General features: G+C 36.0%; 2 protein-coding genes across 3 annotated transcripts in view; one reads left to right on the forward strand and one right to left on the reverse strand.

Annotated features, from left to right (window-relative positions):
- The window catches only part of slc36a1 (solute carrier family 36 member 1), a 30,449-nt gene extending 16,821 nt beyond the window's left edge, over positions 1-13,628 (reverse strand). The window contains exons 1-11 of one of the 2 annotated variants that reach the window (XM_027135804.2): positions 13,350-13,580; positions 11,449-11,557; positions 11,129-11,249; positions 10,944-11,034; positions 10,730-10,818; positions 8,669-8,758; positions 7,569-7,653; positions 6,096-6,314; positions 3,775-3,873; positions 3,495-3,661; positions 1,785-1,954 (exon numbers count right to left, since the gene is read on the reverse strand). In XM_027135804.2, coding sequence (XP_026991605.1) covers positions 1,785-1,954; positions 3,495-3,661; positions 3,775-3,873; positions 6,096-6,314; positions 7,569-7,653; positions 8,669-8,758; positions 10,730-10,818; positions 10,944-11,034; positions 11,129-11,249; positions 11,449-11,476 — 1,159 coding nt within the window. In that variant the 5' untranslated portion in view covers positions 11,477-11,557; positions 13,350-13,580. Of the gene's footprint in view, positions 1-1,784; positions 1,955-3,494; positions 3,662-3,774; positions 3,874-6,095; positions 6,315-7,568; positions 7,654-8,668; positions 8,759-10,729; positions 10,819-10,943; positions 11,035-11,128; positions 11,250-11,448; positions 11,558-13,349 lie in introns of both variants that reach the window. The other variant, XM_027135805.2, reaches the window with a different exon arrangement.
- Positions 13,629-14,112: 484 nt separating this feature from the next.
- atox1 (antioxidant 1 copper chaperone) lies at positions 14,113-15,520 on the forward strand. Its single transcript, XM_027135806.2, has 3 exons — positions 14,113-14,326; positions 14,466-14,538; positions 14,926-15,520. The coding sequence occupies exons 1-3, from the start codon at positions 14,321-14,323 to the stop codon at positions 15,048-15,050; spliced, it is 204 nt and encodes a 67-aa protein (XP_026991607.1). The 5' UTR covers positions 14,113-14,320; the 3' UTR covers positions 15,051-15,520.
- Positions 15,521-23,409: the final 7,889 nt, after the last annotated feature.

The following is a 23,409-nucleotide window of genomic DNA, read 5'->3' on the forward strand; positions in this document are numbered from 1 at the left end:
GGTCTACAATCATTGCACTCTCATCCACAATTGTATATGTTTAATATATTTTTTAACCTGACTGGAGCACCAACCCAACACAGGAGACTCCCCCAAACACACACATTTAAGTCTAATTTGGAGTAGCCAATCCACCTTCTTTGGGAGGTGGGACGAAATCGAAGAACCCAGCACATAAGGACATGATGCACAAATGCACATGGACAGTTAACCCATGAGCTCAAAATCAAACTTGTTGTACCACCAAGATGTCTACCTGAAAACTGAACATACAGATTTCTTTGACGATAACGTGATCTATTATAGACAGGTGGGGCTTTCTCCACTTCATTTATACAGACAACTCCAGAATTATTGGAACCCTTCAAGAAAGTAAGCAAAAAAAGCGTCTATAACAAACTTGTAGCGTATGAGCCCCGTCTCACTGAAGACATTTTCTAGCTCCTTCAGTGTACATTAACAGACAGATTTAATTTTACCCCAGAAAAAAAGAGCACAATTATCAAGATTGCAGAAGAAGTGTGCAGGATTTGCATGGAATGTGTGAGATCTAATGAATTCAAGGTGTAATGTGCAGCAATTAAAATAAGTATTAAACATGTCACCATTTTTCTCAGTAAATAAATTTCTAAAGTTGCTGTTGACATGAAATTCTCACCAGATATATTCTATATTCTCCTATGCAAGGTTTGATGAGGTGTGAGGTGATGCAATAAATAGTAGATTTATGGTGCAGTGAGATGGAATACATAATATGGTCAAAGATTTGAGGACACATGAGCCTCACACCTATATGTTGTTTTTCCCCCATAAATGATGACACACGGTTGGAGGCTCACAATTGTGTAGAATGATTTTGTAACATTTCACTTTCCCTTCACTGCTACTAATGTGTCCAAACTTGTTCCAGCATAACACGGAAACTGAAATGTGCACAAACTGAGCTCCATGTTGACAAGGAAGGTGTGGCTAAACTCGTGTGTCTTGCACGGAGTCTTGACCTCAATCTTTGGTATAAAATGTATTGCCGATTGCACCCCAGGCCCCTCGCCCAACATCAGTGCCTCACCAATGCTCTTGTGGCTACATGGGCAGAAATTCCTCAATCCAAAATCTAGTGGAAAGCCATCCTAGGAGAGTGGAGGTTATTACAGCAGCAAAGAAGTGAGCATATTCAGCAAGCATATATGGGTATGATGTTCAGGTGTCCACAAACATTTGGCCATAGTTTGGCCGTAGTTCAAATATGAGGTTCAATAAGGTATGAATTATCATGTTATATATCCGAGGTGTAATATAATATAATATGCTCACCTGGGAAAACTCCTCGTATGGTAATATTTTAGATTATTTTGCCAATAGGCTTTCCTGAACTTTTTTGCACACACCAAAACTAAAAGGACAGTATTTAAAAATCTGACAACCCAAGAAGTGAAGGGTGGGAAAGTGCTTTTAAAGACTCTTCTATTTTTAATCACAAAAGGATTGTAGAATTTTTTGACAGCTGTTCTGTCTCTGCTTTATCCGACAACTTGATCAAAGCATGGCTTTTGCTGTCTTGATAAAATTACACACCCTCAATAGGACTGTTATTACTGCTGTGTAACTTAAACTGGCTTCTTTCCCAATATAATATTTGCAGACAGACAGCAAAGGCAAGCTTAGAAATATAGATATATAGATTCTAGAAGTAGATATCACAAAATATAATATGTATAGGGTTTTGTTTGGGAATGTGCTGAGCCTTTTAATATGTGCTCTATGTGATACGTGTTACAACTCACATGTGAGGAGGACAAGGCCCACTCGGATGCTGAGGTCTACAAGCAGCGCCAACCTGGGCCTGACCCGCGCCACCGCCGGGGGAATCAGGATTTCAGCTGGCACATAGAACTGTAGTGCATACGTAATGTAGATCCCAAATGAGTACAGCAGCTTCACAATCTGATACAGCCTACAGAAGCACAAACACAAATACAACTGATTTAGAAAATCGAGTTCATTAAATCACAAAGCAAATGTGCTACCAAGGAAAGCCTGGCAACATGTGGCACATGCTTTTAATTACACATACTGGGCCATTTATTGGTAAACACTGTTAGGAGCTGTCGATCGGTCAGTGCAGGCAGACAGGAAAGAAAGACGATTAATAAAAAAATATTCAAAACTATTTCAGACTAGATTAAGCCAATTCTACAGTAAAGTATGCGTTATGTAAGACTACATAAACAAATCTATTTTATTTAATTTTGCTTTAATAAAGCATAACTGACGTGATTCCTTGAAAGGCAAATAAATAAACGGCTTTTTTTAATCCCACACACTCTGAAATCCAATCCATTCCTTATTCCACTCTTTTTTTTTTTTAAATCCTTGCACTGTGGCACAGTGAATTAAGTCATGACCAGTGCTTTGTGACAGCACATCACTATCCAATGCCACTTATGTTCTACTTCGGAATGAAAAATTAAATCTAATTTTGATAATATAAATCAAATCTAATTGATGAACAGGAATATTAATATACAAAGGAACACAGAAATATGAGTGCTCACGAACAATATTCTAAGTTTATCTGGGCTTTGAATGGAACAGTTTATGCCTTTTTTATTTGTATAATGATCTTATGGACAATGGACATTGTCACAAAGTATCTTTATATAACTATAGAAATTCAGGTTATACATTTTTTCATTTTAAACTGATCTTTAATGAGCAGAAGTGAAAAAAAAACTCCCTGAGATTGTATCAAGAAGAAACCGTGTTATGAACCACACTCAAAAGGAAACACCTGCTCATCTAGGTGTGATTATAAATCATTTCCTTTCAAACAGTGTACTGTGTGGTCAAAAAATTTTCAAATTGTAACATGAAGTCTATCTTGTTGAAGTTATCAGCTGTTTATTGATGGAGATGGGTGCAAATCTGTTTGTGAAAAAAAAAAAACATCATCATTGCCTGTTAAGAAAAGCACACAGACCGGATTGAGAGGCACGACAGTATCCTGAGCCACATGCTGTGGTTTTGCACTAGCTATTCTGATCAGCTCCATTCTCACTGACCCTTTTAAGCCACATGCTGGCACAGCTGGCTAGAGCGAGGTTGAGTGCAAGTTCCTGCCTACGTTGTTGAACTCGATTACGAAGAGCAGCAGTTGGTGCGCTCCTGCAAATCGAATTGATCAAAAAGTCTAAATCGGTTCGGCTTCAACACCTGAAAACTCACTCAGCTGACGGTGCCTGATTTGTCCGTGCCATACAACATAATATAATGCACACTTGAGTCTGGAGGAGATTAATATACAAAGATCACACTTTCTTCATCAGCAGGAATTCAGGCAACTGTTTTGCTTTCATTTCAGCATGTGAGAAATGAAACATTGATGGAATGCCTGACTGTGACGAGTCCCTGAAGATCTAGCAAAAGAGCAGATGGAAGATTGGGGGAAAAAATAAAGACGTGAATCTCAGACATGAAACATGCATGAGTCTCACCAGCAGTTAGGTAAGTTGAGTGTGATGCTGCCCCCTATGAGCCCTCCGAAACAGATGTACCCGATGGTCCCGAGGGAGATGTACAGCATGGTGACGATACCCATTCCTGAATACAGCAATTTGCTGAAGTTTTGAGGCTTCTGCATTTTGTTCTCTAGTGGCAGGACCTGTGGGTTTACATGTGAGACTATTAACCTTTAAAACTACACATGCTAATTTTGTTGGTGGAATAATTCTAGCAAGATAACGGATTAAAAGCTGTCAAATAATCAACACTCACCACACCAATTCCTTCAAATGCAAATATTGCAGTTCCAAAGAATAAAGGGTAGTCAACAGCTTTTCCAACCAAAGGGAGGTTAACAGGGTGTGGGATATGCTGTGGAAAAATAAATAAATAACCTAAATATATTGACAAATCTAGTCAACTAAGCATATGATTAGTACAAATGGAAAAAAAAAGAGTGGATTCTACATTGGGACAACAATCAGGCAGCTGTTGGTCAAATAATTCAGAGCTAGATTCAGACTGGCTCACTAGTAGCCCCATGAGGAGTGTCATAAGCAGGCAGAAAGACAGCACTGAGAAAAACCAATCTTGATTGCAACAACTGAAAGGCAACAAAATGGGACACATTGTGACAGAGAAAGGATTCACTTCTTTTTTCACAAACCGTGAGGCTTATTTCCCCTATTTAGAGCTTATCTGCTAGCATAATGTAAATTCTCCTTACTTGCTGAAGAACAATGAGGTCACTTTTTTCACCTCCTGAGCTAAGTCTGAGCAATTATGGTCTTTGCTTTGTCACATTCTAGAGTCAAGCCTTCACATCTGAGGCATCTGAATACTGAACAAGGAGAAAAGGTCAACGGTGTGTTGCAGCATGTTGTAGCGAGGAGGAGCGTACTGCCTTTGAATCTTAATAAGGGAGAAAATGTCTGAGGCAAAATTGCTTCTGGTCCTTCACTAAGAAATCAACCATGGCAGAAAAAAAATCATCCAGATGACTTCAGAGAGAACGGCCTCACTAATAATCAAGAAGCAGTAGAGGTGTGAGAGGACCGGCATGAACACACACACACACAACTAGATGTTTCACTACTATTGCACCTAGTTTTACAGTTATTATGTTATTGTGACACATTATATACATGCTAAATTGCACTAAAATGCAATACAATAAATGCTGGTTAGCTAATATTCAGTATGTAAATATGTATATTTATTCAACACTTAGCTGTGTCCGAGTTCATCTGATCGGTCGAGTGCCGTTCCATGAGTGGTTAAATGCATGTGCTTATTACAAGCTTGAGAGATTTTCCCATCTTGTTCTACAGAAATACCCTGCTTGGGATATTTTTTAAAGTATTTTCATGTCTTAAAAAAAGGCAGTGGCTGAATGAGGTTAAACTGCTACAGCCTTGCTGCTCTTGAAAACTTTCAATTTTTCATTCATTCAAATTCGTCCATGAAAATTGGACAGCAAAAATTCCTAAAAGTTGTTTTCATTTGTAAAGATTATTGTGATAAACAAAAAGTGTAACAATCAATCTTTTGTTGGTCACAGAAGTAGTTATTATCTGCAATAATCCACAAACTAATTGAAAAAGCCTATTGGCTTTTTGTCTAAGGAACAGCAGGATGATGCGAACTCTGTTACAAGGGAGCAAAAATATACAAAACATTTGGCCGTATTGTGTCAGTACTACCGCACTGTTGCAATTGTGATATTGCTTAATTATACTCCAAAGGTGTTGAATTGATGAATCTGATCATTCAGAGGGTGTTGATAACATTTTTCTTTAACAGCACCTTTGACAACTGTGCCAGCTGCAATTCAAATCACAGGCTGAACTAATGCTCATTAACAGCTCATTCACAGGAACTAATAAGAACATGTAACAAAGAAAAATGTACAATAGTTGATATGGTGAAGTTATATGAAAGGCGATATTTCTTTACCGTTAATGGAAATGCTCATGACACAGAGGTTCGCAAAGCTGTCATGACTTTTTGTGGTTTCATAAGTAACACGACAAATTACATATTTTTGTCTAATTGATTACATTATAGAAACAAAGGACTGATGATAGAAGGACAATTTATATAACATACATTGTTATAATGTAAGTGATAACAGAAACTAACTTCCACTATGTTTCACAACTTTAAGAGTAAATTGTAAACAACCACAATGTTGTTTATGAATAAAAAAATCTGCCATTTCATTGAATAACACACTTTCAGACCTGCTGTTTTTGAAAAATATTCAGCCCCAGCGCTCAAAATACATCATGTTATGCCATGGTTTATTCTTTCCATTTATAATTATTAAATGGATTTATTAGAAAGCAAAAAAACAATAAAGACAATGCTGTAATAAAATTTCATTATCATTAGTTCAGAGCATGTTTACTGCCTTAAGCATGTCATATTATAGGCTTTTATAGTGCACAAACATAGAATTCATTTACATAAACACATCCCAAAGCTTTTATATAAACATATCCCAAAGTGTGCTAAAAGCCGGTGTATTTGAACATCACTATCATAAGCTTAAAAGCACACCTGTGTTTGTGTTTGTGTGTGTGTGTGTGTACCGTTAGGCAGTAGTAGTAGATGATCACCAAGCTGGTACACATGACTATGTTGGCCATAAAGGAGAAAGGGGCCAGGAACTTAAGGTTACGTGTGAACACCAGTGCGATGATGAAGGGCAGGAAGATAACCATGTAGATGCGGGAATCAAAGCTGGGAACAACAATAGCTGTCTCATTGGTGTCACAGTTCATCGTTGTCTTGTTGGCAGCCTCGATTACCTGACCAAAGCATAGGGAAATTCTGCATTTTAAACAAATACATTGATGCTGTGCATCTACAAGTAATTCAAAAATAAATTCATATGTTCAAGAAGAAAAAAGTCACACATTTAAATATGTACCCTATGAATCTACAGGTTTTACACTTTTTACACAAATGCGTAATTTTCTAGGAAACACAATTAATGCTAAAGCGAAATAGTTGTACTCTGCATCGATACAGAAATGACAGTGTTGTGCAAGTATGTTGTTGACTAACTTGTTCGCTAAGAAAAACTAGAGCGTAAACAAAAGAGCACAGTCATCCTCTTGTGGAAAGATAACAACATAACTATTAAATTTAACATACTCCATGATATGCTTAATAAATCAACTAAATGCACTTCATCAAACTGAAAGATTATTCTTAAACTAAATTCTTACTCAGCTATTTACATAATCTCTCCGTATTCAGTTCAATGCAAATTTATTTGTATAGCGCTTTTTAAAATTGACATTGTCTCAAAGCAGCAGAACAAACATAAAAAAAAGGTTATTATATAGAATAATAAAAACATTAACATAATAATATTCAAGATTAATATTAGATATATTTAAAATGTGTTTGTATTTATCCCCAAGGAGCAAGTCTGAGGTGGCTCAGGTGACTGTAGTGAGGAAAAACTCCCTTGGATGGTGAAGGAAGAAACATTAAGAGGAACCCTCATCCTCATATGGGTGACACTGGAGGGTGTGATCATAAATATACAGTCCGGCAAATTATTATACTGAGGGAATGTGAATGTAAACTGTGGACGTTAGATGCACTACTTATCTAAGTGTAACTGCATACACAATGTAATCATGTAGGTGCTTTTGGAAATTACCATAACACAAAACTATTGAAAAACTAAATAAGTAAAAAAATAAAAAAATAAATCAGCATGATTTTGGCTGCTAAGGCAGTACATCCTCAATCTTACCCTGCAACAACACTGACCCCTTCTGGATTTCATTCCAACCAAGCAGGAGCCACTTCTGATTGAAAGCCTACTGAAAGTTTAGATCAACTGATTGAAGAAGTAGAATCTGATGTGGCTCCTGTGTGACTGGAATAAACACACACACACACACACACACACACACACACACACACACACACACACACACACACACACACACACACACACACACACACACACACACACACACACACACACACACACACACACACACACACACACAATCTAAAAGTAAATTTGAAAAGTCCCTCACCTGTTTGACATTGTCACTCAGGAATACAAAGTACACGCAGCAGAAGCCCAGCTGAGTGATGATCAGGAAAAAATTGACCAAACGTCTATAGCAACACAAAAACAATTTGAATGTGTTTGTGTACTTTGTCAAATTCAGCCATGATCCACATTTCTAAGTCATTTGTAAAATTCTTTATCATCACATTATCTAATTAAATGTTACTGTTTCCTATTTGTTAAATGTCTGCTATATAAAACCCAGGTGATATGTCTGCTAAACCTTTCTAAGATCAGTACTAAACTCCTGATAATACCACACTAACAGACTGCTGTATTAATGTACGTCGGTCTATTTTTCTGTCCCATAAGCATCATACCTGACCAGGTCCTGATACACACCTCAGAGTGGAAGTACATTGCAAGAAACATTATTTAATCTAGTGTATTGTGTGTGATTAAACAGAGATGCTGTGCTTTGGTCCCAACAATGTTAAACCAAAAGTCTTTATGTTTGCACTCAGGACTAAATTACACTAAGTTTTTAGCTTGTTAATTATATGCCACTTTGGTGCAAAGTTATTAGAATATTTTTCTTATTCATAACAGTTGGAAGTTATGTGTCTGACACTTTCGTTCCACTTTAAACATTAATTTAATAGACATTCAATATTATATTCATCTTCAGTAACTGGTCAGGGTCGTAGTGGATCCAGAGACAATTCTGGAAACTGAACAACCAGTAAATCTGCTCATGTAATCCAGTCATCCATATTCTCCAATTTTTAAAACATTAACTTGCACAGCTTAGGTTTTAAAGAAGTATTGTTGTATAGTTTTAAGCATGTGAGTGTATATGAAGATTCTCTTGTAGAACAAATGCAAAAGCAGTGCATTAGATACCAATCATGTCTTCATTGATCCACTACAACTGGGCCAATTGGGAGATTCTGCACCATTGACCTCTCACCAAACTATTCCTATGAAGGTTTAACTGACTTTAATATTCAATTTTACTATTACACAAAAAAGAAACAAATAGAGTATTAGAGGATAAACACCAACATCATATATTTTCATGTATCTTGTTTAAAATATAAAACTGATGTAATAATCACTCACCTTCCCCATAAAGAGTGCCTTCTTAACCAAGACACATTCTCCATCCCATATTCCACTGCTTCCCCATAGGACAGAAACGGCTTCCCTAACCTGGAAAATAAATTAACAAGTCAGATTTTCTTTTAATCTGAGGATTTGTATAAATGACTAGAAAAACACAGACCTTTTAAATATTTTAATCAAACTTGTTGAACTTGACCAAATGACAAGTACAAACTATCAAAATCTTAAAAAGAACTGAATAAAATCCAAAACAGCTAAGAATTAATTTCTCAGAAAACAGTATTTTCTTCTTCTTCTTCTTAATAATAATAATAATAATTTATTATTATTATTATTATTATTATTATTATTATTATTATTATTATTATTATTATTATTATTATTATTATTATTCATCTCCTTTTTTGACATACTAAACTGCTTTGAATTTTCACTAAAATTTTAAATATTAAAATGTTCCATACTTCAAAATATTTTTACTTAACTCTAAACGCTATTTCAAAATAGATTTGAAACTCTTTCGCAGAGGCCAATAAATGAAATTACTTTCTGTTTCGTTGTGTTTATTGAGTTCCTGTCACTATTCTCAGGTCACAGTTCTCAGTGGTGGTTAATGGCGCATATGAAATTAGACAGTCAGGGCTTTAAGAATTTGCAGTTTTTAATAAGTACTTCTGCATTCTGTTTTTCGAGCGTACTAGGGGCAATATATTCTTGGGCATGTTCTTTTGGGTTGTTGTTTTTTTTGCCCATTTTCAAATTAATGTTCGTATGCATCTGAAATCTGAAGTTATGTAATCTCAACCAATAAAATTCTGTGTAAAGTAATCCCAAACAGAGGCTAACAGTGTCTTGACTAATTTTACATCAGACATAATGATAAAATAATTCATTTGTTTAAAATGTCATCTCATAAATAAATGTCCATTACGCCGGTATAACAGAATGCCAATGTATTGGTAAAAACTTAACTTAGACAGATTTTAGTCTGAGAAGCAAGACAATATATGTAAGTGATGGGAATTATTGCTTTGCTTTATTAAAGGTTGCTTTGCTTCCTTTACATCTCATCTCTTCAGATACATACTAGTTTCCGTTTCAGATACACTATATTTAATTTCATGATCTGGCTGTTCTGCTTGACTGTGTTTACCACAAACTGCTTTATGGCTGTGCAGCTTCACTGTGGTGATCCTGCATCCATATCCACCAAGACCAAAGACAACTCAACTGTTCTGACGGTTATTAAGCCTCCAGACACAAGCTAGTAAACATAGTAGTAACTAGTAGCTCAACTCGTGGAATAAAACATGGCCGTAAAAACAAGTCGCATCGATTCACTACAGCTCCTGCGTTTCAGTCCATTATCAGCACTGACAGTGACATTCTGAAACATTCCTAATGATTCGGACACTGCTGCAGAGATAAGAATTTAACTTATCTGGAGGTCAATAAAATACTGGTCCTATATGATCAAACAACACGAATGAAACTGAACATGAAAAGCTAACGATTCGCTTGTTCCTGGTGTCATCAGTGGTTTCCAGATGCATACGTGAAATCCAGCTCTCCCACAGCAAACTGCTGATCACTGCACATGTCAATCATGTGACCACTCATTGAGCAGTAATTTGTCTAGACTTAAACACACTTAAACATACATTTCAGTCGGAATATTTTTGGTAGTCTTTACAGCTCCCACTACCTGAACCAGATCTGAATTTAAATATATTCATAATATTATTAATATTATATTCATATATATTATATTCTCTATATATTTTCTCCCTTCCTACCTGTCCAGTTAATTTTTTTTTAGATCAGTTCTATTACTTTGTCTTTTTATTCTTACCCTGTACTACTTCTGACAAAAATTTCACTGCATGTCACAATCTGTATGGATTTGAACGTGGCCAATAAAATCTGAATTTGTTACAGCCACCGTTTTTAGTACAATATAATATTTACATTTTCTTCATTTTAACCTATATTTCACACAGACAACGAATCGCACATTAATGTCCAAGTGTTATTTAAATATTGGATCATTGGTCTTACTTTGCGCTTAGATGATGTGAACATTTCACAAGGATTTGCATGCAATGCACAGCTACGATGCCCATCACCAGCAGACTCAGAGGGCCTATCTGACAAGAAGAATTTAAAGAGAATATTAACAGGATATTTTCTGAAATGGTTGTAAACAAGCTCAATTCACAGAGGCTGAAAACGCATCTTTTTAAAGTAACAGTTGAGATTTGCGGTATCCTACCAGAAGTCCTGCGTTCTTCACAGCTAGAGGCAAGCCGAGCAGCCCAGTGCCGATGTTTCCTTTCAGTAAATGAATTAACGTCTGTAAGAAACTGCAAAGATGACAAAGAAAGACCTTAGAAAGGCGATGCACATGGAACACTGTCCAACTGTAAACACAAGAATAATAAGTTGAAAGAGTCTTACGAGGAACCGTCTCTGCCTCCAATTCGCTCGTACTCGCTCTGCCTGCGGGATGGACTGTTCGGGTGGATGGGTTCCTCATCATTATCTCCTGGACTCTCGTTTATTTGAGGAAACACTGGGCCTATTGTCAGGGAAAAAAGGTATGGTTGCACAAATATGCATAACCAATAATACATATCTAGGTGGAAAAAATTTGTATTTTCAAATCTCTAAAAAACACTTTAAACAAACAGTCACAAAGAAACACCTTTAAAAACATGCCCAAAAATCAGCTCATGTTTAAAATAAGCCGGCTCCCAATGCACATCAAGTTCAATTACCGTCCTGATAGTTGATATCTGAAGCCATGGCTGTGCTGCTCAGCTGTGCTTTTCTCAAACCGTCTCACCGCTTTGCAGCTTCACTGTGGAGAACCCGGGTCCACGGTCGCTGAGATCAAAGACAAATCAAATCTGATTATTTTTCATTAAGCCATCTGCTACAGAGACTGCCCACGTCACATCAGTTGAGCATCAGTACACGTAACATTTGCTGAAAGGACAAAAGACTACTGTGCGTGAGTGAAGCAGGAACATGTAGAAATGGTTTTCCTTTCAAACTTTGATCTAGATGAAAACAACCATATGCATAGTGCATCATCATCATCATCATCAGTGGCTGATGCAAATTTGGTTTCAATACAAAAGAATCAAAAATATCTAAAATACAAGGGATTGATCAATGAAATAAATATGTGTGAGTTAAATGTAAATCATATGTCAATTATTTGGAAGCATTTTATTTACTTAAAATTAAAATTTTAATAGTCAAAATTCAAACCAATTTTCTTGCACAATTTTATAGTGCAATATCAAGTGCCCTGGCCTTAAAAAATGTCTAAAAAATGTCAACAGACCATCTTAAGTAAAAGTGTTAATTTATCAGCATTTAGATGTAAAGGTACATACATTCTGAATGTATCATGAATCGTAGGGACTGGACTTATATCACCTACTAGACAGATAAACTGACTGCAATTCACTCCCCAAACATGATGAACTCCACATTTATGGATTTATTAAATTGTTATTATTTGTCTTAATGCCAATAATATTAAAATATGGAGAAAAAATATATACTTTGCCTACTGTGAAGTATACAATACACATCATTAGCAACTTGAATTTTATTTTTATTTAAAGTGAATTCATAGCTTTTCTTTTATTGCTCTATTTGTCTTTCTAGTGCAATAACAAATACTTCAAAGATGATTCAGATTATAACATGTCTAATGATTCTGACACTCAACCCACTATCATACAAATATTAACCAGTATTTATATGACAGTGGGTTGGGTCCCTGGTAGTCCAATAGCAGGATCTCACTGCCACAGTCAGGGTTCGATTCCCAGGCAGGGAACAAACTCAGACACTGAGGGGTTCATTGCTGGTCCTTAGGAAGGGAATCCAGCATAAAACCTGCGCCAAATTAAATATAGGTGGATCGGATGATTTGCTGTGGTGAAAGAGGCAAGAGCAATATTCATATGACAGAAAGTTGGATCAAAATATATCACAAATCTTATCTAGTATTTCAGAATAAAAACAGCTCTGTTATCAATGCATGACTTCCTTAAATGACTCTAAGCATTTACTGAAGGCTATTTAAACATCTACAATTAACTTGTTGAACTATATGATATACATGTCATCATGAGTGATTACAGTACAATTGTGTTGCTTTTTTCAGGGCGTAAAAGGCATACGTTAACCATGAAATTGTGCAAGTGAAATTAAAAATTACATATGTAAAATATGTTATGCAACAGTTAAAAAATATGGGGGTTTTTTTGTTTTGTTTTTTGCCATGCACTACAAGAAACTGCTGATCACTGTGGCTTGCTGAGACAGCATATAAACAGTTTCTTCCATGACTGACGTTTTCGTCCATGACATAACTATGTTTAATGAAAAAAATCTTCTCTTTCATTCAAGGAATGATGAATCCAACGCTTTCTTTACAGTGAAAACAACAGCACATTAACACATTCAGATCATTGACCTGCATATGGTTCATGTTTCTGTGTTTCACAACATCTACCATCTACAGTTATTATTATTATACTATTATTATTAGTTTGAATACGTTCCCACAAAATAATGAGTCGCTCTTATTTCTTGAAGGCATCAGTAAATAAACCGGATCTTACTGTGAAACCTGCATTGATTATATCAGACTTACCAAGGCCGAGAACAGCTGTAGTCCAATCTTATTATGTAACTAGCTTCAAATATTACAGAAAACTGCACATTTTTACATGCATTGTTAATCAGATGTTGTTTTATTAAAACCCTGAACGCTGACCATCTCATTCCACTACGAGCCCTTGTCTTTTCCTCCTTATGCTTTTCCCTGTTAGTCTTCTTGTAGCCGGTCACATGATCTACTCGGTCAGCTGGTACAACTACCAGGGAGCGTCTGTGTAAAACCTGTCAGCTAGTTCAGCGTGCAGATTTGTTGACTATATGCTTCCAAAATACTTCGGAACTCAAGTGTTTCAGCTGGTTTTGGATAATAAAAAATAAAACGCAAACGTGTAATGCTGTACAAATGTGTGACAACAACAACAACAACAAAAAATGAGTTAAAATGACATTTATAGTGAATTGTTTTTATTGAATCGACTCGTAAAATATGAGGATTTGTTTGTGGTTGTTGTTTTTGCCAGTGAAACTATTTAGAACATGTTCTTATACGCAAACAAACCTCTGTTTCCGCTATAGTTTGTGCTTCTGTGAACCGAATCAGTCACAAAGCAGTGTCCACAGGCAACGGAGCTTCAACGTCATTGGTCACGTGTTTATTGCAGAACGAATCAAGCGCCTAGGCAGTGTTACGAAATTAAGTGATTTTTCTTCACACAGTATAAATGATAACATATAATGTGTCAATTTATGCCTGAAAATATCTAAAATTACCGTTCATCAATAATACTTATATAATAAGCCTAATATTCATGTAAACTAAAACATGTTTCTGTTTTCATAAACGCTTTTGAAAAGTTCTGGGAATTTAACGATCATCCCTAAGTCAGCACTGAGTCACACGGCTACAGTCAGTTCAAAGTGACAGAGTTTGTTATTCATTTGTGTGTTTTAGCCGAGTGTCTTTTTTTCTTCTTCTTCTTAAAACAAATTAACGATTATCTGATCATGACAGTAAGTACGCATTTTTATATTGCATTTAGATCATTTAGCAACTAGCTACTGTGGGCAGTTTATATGTAACTCCAGATTCGACTCAGTGTCGACTCAGTATTTTATTTGTTCCTTTTCTTTTCTTTCCTTTTATGCGCAGACCCACGAGTTTTTTGTTGATATGACATGTGAAGGATGCTCTGGTGCAGTGACTCGGGTCCTGAAGAAAATAGGTAATGCTTCTAAGTTAATGCAGCATAAGCTAATGTGATATCTTATTAGCCTGAATAAAACCTAGACCTAACGTTAAACTCATTGTGTGTACTGTGTCCATAGCATTGTACCTAATAAATGTTCCCTAAAGCCCTGTTTCAAAACAGCTGAACTAATAATAACTGTACATTCTTCGTTAGTGTCATTAAGATGCAGCAGCTTTTAATCTGTAAAATTAGTCTTTTTTTTTTTTACCTCAGGAAGTTAGCCTAGCAGTGAAGTGAAGTTAGCCTAGCAGTGAAGTGAAGTGAAGTGAAGTTAGCCTAGCAGTGAAGTGAAGTTAGCCTAGCAGTGTACACGATACAGTTCATTTCTAAACGTATGCATGTGTTTTTTCTTATGAACAGATGTAAAGTTTGACATTGATCTTCCCAACAAGAAGGTCTTTATAGATTCGGACAAAGACACAGATGTCCTGCTGGAAACCCTGAAGAAAACAGGCAAAACTGTCACGTATATTGGTCCTAAATAGACCAGAGTTTAAACATGAACTGTCCATATGGAACATTGTGGGCCTGTTACCATTAGTAACCCTTTTGTCTGCTTGATTTGGATTTACATGTTAAATTTGCACATTATCCATATTATGCTACTAACTCATTGGAATAAAAATGTAACTTGGAATAACAGTTTTTCTTTTCTCTAGCCTTAAGCTCAGTTCAGTCATACTCATGTGTAATAGTTACTTTGGGGCCAGCACTTTGGGGTTGTATGTGAAAGTAACCATAATCTGATTGACAGAAATATTAATCCCTTATGCAAAATATTTGCAATGTAACTATTCTATATATTGGTGTATTATATCAGTTCGTTATGTTGACATATATTGCTATTGGATTGTGTTACATCTTTAACCATGACACTTGGGCTCCTGCTAGTTTAACGTACATTATAACATGTAACCTCAAAATGTATTAAACATCTAAACGCAGATATTTTAAATGCTTTACATTGGCTTTTTTTTTGGTGTTCATTTTAGTATATATTGTTTGGAGTCGTTTGTAGCTGAGATATCCAGAGTTTTTAGCTTAATCTTAAATTGTCAAAATACAACAAAGTATTGCTTTTCAGATATCTTGGTAGTGCAGTGAGTTACATTTTACAGTCTAGCATCCTCAAACTCATAACAATAAACCCGAGTGAATACAATATAAACAATCTAGTAGATTAAATACTGCATATTTGCTGAGCCTTCGACGCTCATGCATATTATAGGATAAATATAAATACCTGCTACCTTCCAGTGGGGGGCAATATTACACTTTCATCACACTAGGTTGGTATAAACTTGTATTTCCTGCTAGAATAAAATAAAGAACAATGTCAAAGTCTTTTCTGTTTTATATATTGACAGTTTATTGTAATGCAGTACAATGGACCACACCCAAAAATCCAGTCTATTTGGGTCATTCATTTGTGCAATAAAATCATTAGGCTTATGTGCAGTGAATATTTAAAAGTATAGATCTGGTGATGGAGCTGGTGCTGGCAAGCCCTGACCTCCATCTGGGTTTACTGGCTCGATGCTGGAAGAGCCTTCCACGAAGCCCAGTGCCACAGACACCAGTGAGGCATAGACAAGAGTAGCACAGCAGATGTAAAAAGCCCAGCCAAGGAATTTGGACATCTCAGGCATCTGTTCCCCGATGGACACTATGAAGGCAATGAGAGCGCTGACACAAAAAGCAACTGAAAAAAATAGAAACATTTCAGTCAGTACACCACATGGTAGTATACTAATTTCATGGGATGTTGATCACACAAGCCACTGTCACATGGTATATGTGGTGTCCTCGTGATGTCTGAATCTTAACCTCCATAATGGTTCAAAAACTACAGGGTGTGCATTTACAGGAAAATATACCATTTCAGATTTGCTCATTACACCCACTTCAGAGTGAATCATAATGAGTATATACAACACAGAAACTAAACAACTGTGCATAGACACCATCTATGATGATCATTTTCTTTTATTAGGCATCAGATGTTGCTAGGTGTAGGAGGAATTCAGCACTGATACCTCAATTCAGTTTTGTTAAATCAATGAATCATTAAAATTACAAAAGAGAAAGAAGAAGATGTAGGAGATGTGATGCTTCTTACCTGAAAAAATGTTTAAAAGTAGTGCTAAAATGGCTCGCTTTCCATTGCTAAGAGCTGGTCTAATGGTGAACAGTGTGAACAGGGAGAGTATGGTGGAACATGTCAGGAACATCCAAGTCAGGCTGTATGAGCCTAATCACGAGAAGTAATGAAAAACATGTTTAAATGTTTGTTTTTCATATTAACTATAAGCTACAGTAATGATTGGGCAGTACAGAATTCCTTGCTGTCAAGGATATTTGTTATCGGGAACATCTACACATATGACGCAATATACAATATTCATGCAAAACGAACACTCACCCATCCAGGCTGGAAATGTAGTGCAGCTGGAGAAACCTTCAAAAGTGTTACAGATAACAAAGAGGCCTTCACACATTCCCTCTGGCTCCACCAACCACTGTGGAGCGCAAAGACTCAGGGTGTACAACAGGAACTCCACACAGACCAGAGAACTCATCACGTTCACCGAATTCCTCATGATCAGCCAAAGAGATAATGTCTGCAAAACACTATCTTCCGTATTCAGAATTAGAAGTCAATCCATCACCATCCTAATCATGTTTCTGTCTTAGAGACTGCTGACTTAAGTATTTTTTTCCTTGACAATCCAACCGGAGATGAATTGCTGTTTGAAGAGAATTGTCACCTTGTCGTCTTTTTTTACTGAATAATTCTGATGATGTGGTAGCAAATGGTGCTAATGCTCTTGTCACACAGGTTGTAATCCAGAGAGTGTGTTGAAAGTAAACAAGCTGAGATAAAACATGATTGCTTTCATGCTTTACAGCAAACAGACACATCAAATTGTCACACTGCAAACACATACTGTATGTATGCTGCTCTATGGCCTTTGTGAATTATCTGGCTGAGGATAATAACGTGTTAGATAACAGACTATTTATAACACTTTAATACATTTCAGCATAGATTACAGTAACACATTAATGCACTTTCTTCCATCTGAAAGGAAGAATGCACCTTTTATGCAAATTGGTCTTGAAATATATACTAACTCTATATTATAAGACAAATAAGACCATTGGGTGAATTCATACATAATCATTTTTTAAGCCAAGACACTTCAGGTGAACAGGGTCAATTTTGTACACAACAGATAGCACATCTGTTTTGGTTTTTTTTTTAATGTGGGATTTCACAAGAGTAAGTAAGGTTTACTTATGTCCATAAAAAATTATCCATCCATTTTCTAACCTCATGGGAACATTGAGTTTCTTTGTGGAAACTTGAGGCACATAGCAGGGGATACCAAACCTATCGCAAGGCATAATCAGATATCAATCAGCCTACAACACACCTCTTTGGTCTGGTGGAGACAAAATGAGTACCAGCAGGAATCCCTGAAACACAAGGAAACCATGCAACCTCCACACATACAGATGTGGGACTCAAACTCCCAAATGCCAACATACACACTAACCACTAAGCCACAGTGTCCCCATAAATAAACCTGACACGTTGTGTCACAGTGATGCTTAACATGACTTGTATATGTTAATATAATTTACGCTATTAATATCTCTTCAGGCATATATACCATGTTCCGGTTATGTCAGGTAGGCAGGGCAAACCTTTAGATAATGGACAAGTGAACAATATTTTGATATTTCAGTTACATTTTGTCTTTCTTTTTCTATTGCTACAGTATAAGAGTAAAGATCTAGATGTAATTTAACTAAACATATTAAAATTTTTTACATGGACAAAATTTCAATTAACCCCATTTGAGATTGGATATAAAGCAGATGGCTGCTGATAAGTTACACTTTGTCTCACCAGCAGGTAGCAGTATGTAGCCAAAGAGGAAAAATCCACTCACATTGCATGTACTTTGGCAGAAATAAAGGACAGGCTGTACCTGCACTGATAAAGAAAAATACACCGCATAGCACTAATTCAGCTTGCTTTCTAGTTACTATACGATTAATCTCAATTAATCTGCAGTAGATCAATGTATTTGATAACTAGACAGCAGAGTAAAAATGATTAAATCAGTGTATTTCAATGAGCCAAAGACTCAACAGTGTCTTGTTTAGTCTCCCTTCTGTTCCAGATTAATCAGCACTCCATCTTTGAAAAGGGAAAGAGCAGCATTCACAGACATGTTGTAACAGTGTTCTCTCTGTATAATCAGTCTGTCTTTTTTACAGCTATCAAGAGATCAGATTTGGGCTTCAACGTCAGGACAGAGAGATATAGACACTTCAAAAAAAAAAACAGATTACATTAACATTCTTTGCTGAAACCATGAAAATGACATTCACCTCTGATATACTCTATACTGTATTTTGATTACTCTCATTTTTATTAACCAGCTTTATTATTGCTGCTGCAGTTTTAGAATGCTAATGTTTATATACATCTGTTCAACCTTGGAGATAATAAAGGTCAATATTCCAATTTACCAACTGGCAGGATAAATAAAAGTTTATTCACTTTAGTCACTTTCAAAAGACAGCAGCAAGGAAACTGACAGAAAGTGTGCGTGAGCTTGAGTTTAAGGATATGACATGGCAAAAGGGTCAGAGATTCATCTTTCCATTTTGGTGTCACAGCTTCAGCTTTTCAACTGAAGCTACTTTGCAGCATCTAAAAATGTAAATGTTTGAGAAAGTGTTAGTTGATAAACCTGCCCACTGCTCAGGGGCAACATGAAAAAAAATCCTATCTTCCAGGACAAAGTTTGTATCTAGGCATGTTGTACAGGTAGAGGCAAGTGTAATCCTGCAGTGGAGACTTGATCGTGTTGATCACAACATGCACTTCTTTCTCCTCAGCATGCAAAGCCTAAGGATTTTCCCACATCTAAAATCTTTACTTTCAAAGCTTTTTAAATCTCACTAAATGAAATGTTTCCTTGTTACAATCACCAGCAAGTCAAAAGTGTTTCTATCCTACAATATTACACTAATTCATATTTTTATATTTTGCAGATTAGAGCTTTGAAGCAAAACTGATGATTGATGGCAAAGTGACATTTTATACTGTTTATTATTTATTAACCTTTTAATCACAAAAACATTTTCATTTGCTAAATGGGAAACTGTTTATTCCTATTCCTGTAATAACATTTCAATCTGTCAAATCCTATTGCTGATCTAGAAAAGTGATATAATTCAAAGAATTTGCTGCTTTTTTCAGGACTGCTTATCTCAGATTTTCCAATAAATTGATGAATTATAAACTGGCATTAAATAAAACAGAGAAACAGAAAACTATCACTCATTTTGAAACTAAAATGTCATCTAAAATATACACATTCAGAACTCAATTTGTACCGAACCAACATTGTGCAACATTATCTCATATTCGTTATTCTTTAAAGCCATTAAAGATGCTAAAATTGCTTTCATTATACTAGCGTACAGTCAGTATTTCTTGTTGATTTAAGACTTTATCTGAACTTTAATTTAGCACAGGTGGCCCATTTGCTGCAACAGGACGCGTGTCTGCTGTACACGTCACCTCTTCTGCAACAGCGAAGTTCTTGCGTTTACAGTCATCATGCCACTCATCCACTCTTCTTTTTCAAAAAAAAGTGCCACCCTGCTGCTATTACACCCACTTAACAGCTGCAGGAGAAAGCTACCGACAACGCAAACCCGCCACGCTCACTATTCTGCTCATATCCTCCATCTGGCTCCTAGTCATTATTCTCTACTTTGATAGATTCTCCAGATGTTTTCATTTTACCGCTGTCAATCCTCATAGGAAAGTACGCAGGGGAAGGAAAGGATGAGCAGCCATTGTGTTACCCTGGGTATGTTCATGTGTCTTTCTCCATTAACAGCAGATACATGTCCTGCAAGCAAAACAAACATTGTCCCACCTTTATCTTTTTTTTAATTTATTGTTCTAGTGATGCTTTAGTGTACGTGAAGAGTTTTTATACAGTAAACATGACGAACATGAGACGATATTTCATTTGCCCATCTCAATCACATCCTAAATGACAGTTAAATGTTCCAGCTCTAATGTGGCCATTTCAGAATGAAAGCCATTGAGACAGTAATAAAACAAATCCTGAAATAGACTTATTTTAAGGGCTGATTTTAAGCAGAGGTAATAGAGGAGAATGTTGAATGTCCTATGATGTCTTTAAAGAAGACTCTAGACCCAGTCACTTACTAAACACTTCCACTAAAACTAAATCTATGGCATATTAAAGAATGACATATCATTTACTAACTCCCATGTAACAGGGCTTTAAAGAAGGAAACACCAAAGAACCTTCAGGACACCTATTAAAAAAATCGAGAAGGACATAAACCTCAAGTACAGCATGTGACTTCAAATCAACATGGTTGCTCATAGTATCAACCGTAAACAAACTAACACTTTGTTATTATGTATATACAATTATTTGCCTTGTATACATCAACATAGACATATTATCCTGTTAAATCTATCTAAATGAAAACACTGAATATACAGTTTGTCATTTTGAGTAGAAAACTATAAGTATAAAAATATAAAATATACTTCACTCATTTTGATGAACATAGAGGCTGTTTTTTTCCTCCACTTTGTAACTTGGAGGCAGAAAACAGTGTAAACCTGAGTTCTGATTTCCTACTTCCAAGTTCAATCAAATACAGCAATAAATTGTGGCCTTTTTGTATTAGTGTTTAAGATAAATACTGTGTGTTAAATACTGAGAATGTAAATGTAAATGATATGTCTTGTGTGACAGGAATGTTTCATATCTCAGGGGAACTTCATGTTATATTGTATAACCCTACAATACACTTAATGAAGAATTTCTCCAGTTTTACCAAAGATCAAGATGAAGCTATATGGTTATTTACCAAACAGGGACACAGTATGGCTGGTTTATCTACACTATAAGCCCAGGTGCTATAGTTTATTCTGCACCAATGTTAATATTAGGTTATTTGCTATTGCAGGGTATCAGTGTGCCCAGAGTTTACACAGAGTCAAAAACAGGAACCAGAATGAATAGAAGCCTTGTTCAGCTGAGGTTGTGATCTTTTTAAGACCCTGGTTAGGAAACTGTGGTCGACAGCGTCCCATTTGCTGCATGAATCAGAATCTAGCTATGTTACACAGAGGTATTTCCCATAAACACCATACATGGTCTACCTTCCAAATAAATCAAGCCCCTACAATGGTGATGCAATAACTGATTCCCCTAAAACTTTATCTATATATGGTAACACAATTGAAATTTTTAGAGCATCAAAGTAATAGACATCAAAAGTGTCCCATAATATATAACCTCACACAGCCCTGTGCTTGTGCTTGCAGATGAAAGCAGGTATAATTAGGCTTAATTGTAATTAGATAGGGGACAGGGGAGAAGAGAATGGGTGGCATTGGATGGTTGGGTTCCCCTGAGCCTATGGCTATGTTAAGACTTGTCAAGCTACTGTAGACAATGCCACGTCTGCAGCTCAGGAGAAGTAAGTAATTACATCTTCTCTTTGGTCGGATATGCTATGACTCTCTGAGTCTGTTGCAGCCAGAATGCCACGTTGCATAGCTGCAACTTTTTTCCGTGCCTTTTTTTTCACATCCAGATGTTTCTCTACATGCTTCTCAGCAGACATTAGCAATCCAGAGCAGAGTGTCTCTGACTGCTGTCTCCGAGACAGAGAGGCTAAAAACTGATTGGAAGAGCAAAAAGGATTACTTTAGCCTGATAATTTCTTAGTAACCCCAAGTACACTTAGTCACCACACACACACACACACACACACACACACACACACACACACACACACACACACACACACACACACACACACACAGAAAGACAGACAGACAGAACAAAGACAGAGTATTACATTTTTCTCTATGAAACACAGAATTACTGTAGCATTGAGATATATTTGCAAGTTTGGAGGATGTATACACACCATTAATGACTCCAGACTAAATTAGGATTTTGTTCTCATAAATATCACACCCTCTGCCTTTTTCCCCTAATATTTCATTTTAGAAAAATTAATAGATCTTTAAAGAATTTACACTAAGAATCACTCTGCAAAACCCTATATCTTAGTGAAAAATAACAAACAAATACATGATTATATGCAAATTTAACATTAAAAATTAAGTTAAATTTTTCTTTTAAAACAAAGCCTTTAACAAAGTATAATTTTAAATATTGACAAATGTGAAATGCTCTAGTATTCTAGTGTTATTCTATTGGCAGATACATTTGCTTATTTAATTATTTGATTAATATTTTTATTTTGACGATACATTATTAGACCATTTTTTTTAAGCTTGAAATTTGTAACTATAGAATTAAGATATGTAGACATAAGCTTAGTGTCCTTATATGTGTTACATAATAGTCTCAAGAAATAACAGAAATATTAGATAAGAATTAATTTATTTGGAAGGTCTTTAATTGTGAAGATATCTGTAGAATAAAAACAAAACACATTCACAAATCTGGTCCTTTCTGGTCTGAAAAAAAAAAAAAAAAAAAACAGTTTAGCAAACTCTACTTTTTATGCATTGTCCCAAAGCTAATTTAGCTTTTCCTGATTAAACCTTGAACCTTGAACCTTAAAAATATATGCAAAGCTTTAAAAGCGAGCAGGGAGTATTAGAGTATTATATGAAGTCATAAAATCCACTGCTGTACCCGTCTAAACATGCACAGCAGACCTGAGCTGTAGCTTCAGCTGGCTACACAGAGTTAAACGGTGGGACGTCCCAATCCAGGGCTG

The sequence above is a fragment of the Tachysurus fulvidraco genome, chromosome 17 (genome assembly GCF_022655615.1).
Source record: "Tachysurus fulvidraco isolate hzauxx_2018 chromosome 17, HZAU_PFXX_2.0, whole genome shotgun sequence".
Lineage (NCBI taxonomy): Eukaryota > Metazoa > Chordata > Actinopteri > Siluriformes > Bagridae > Tachysurus > Tachysurus fulvidraco.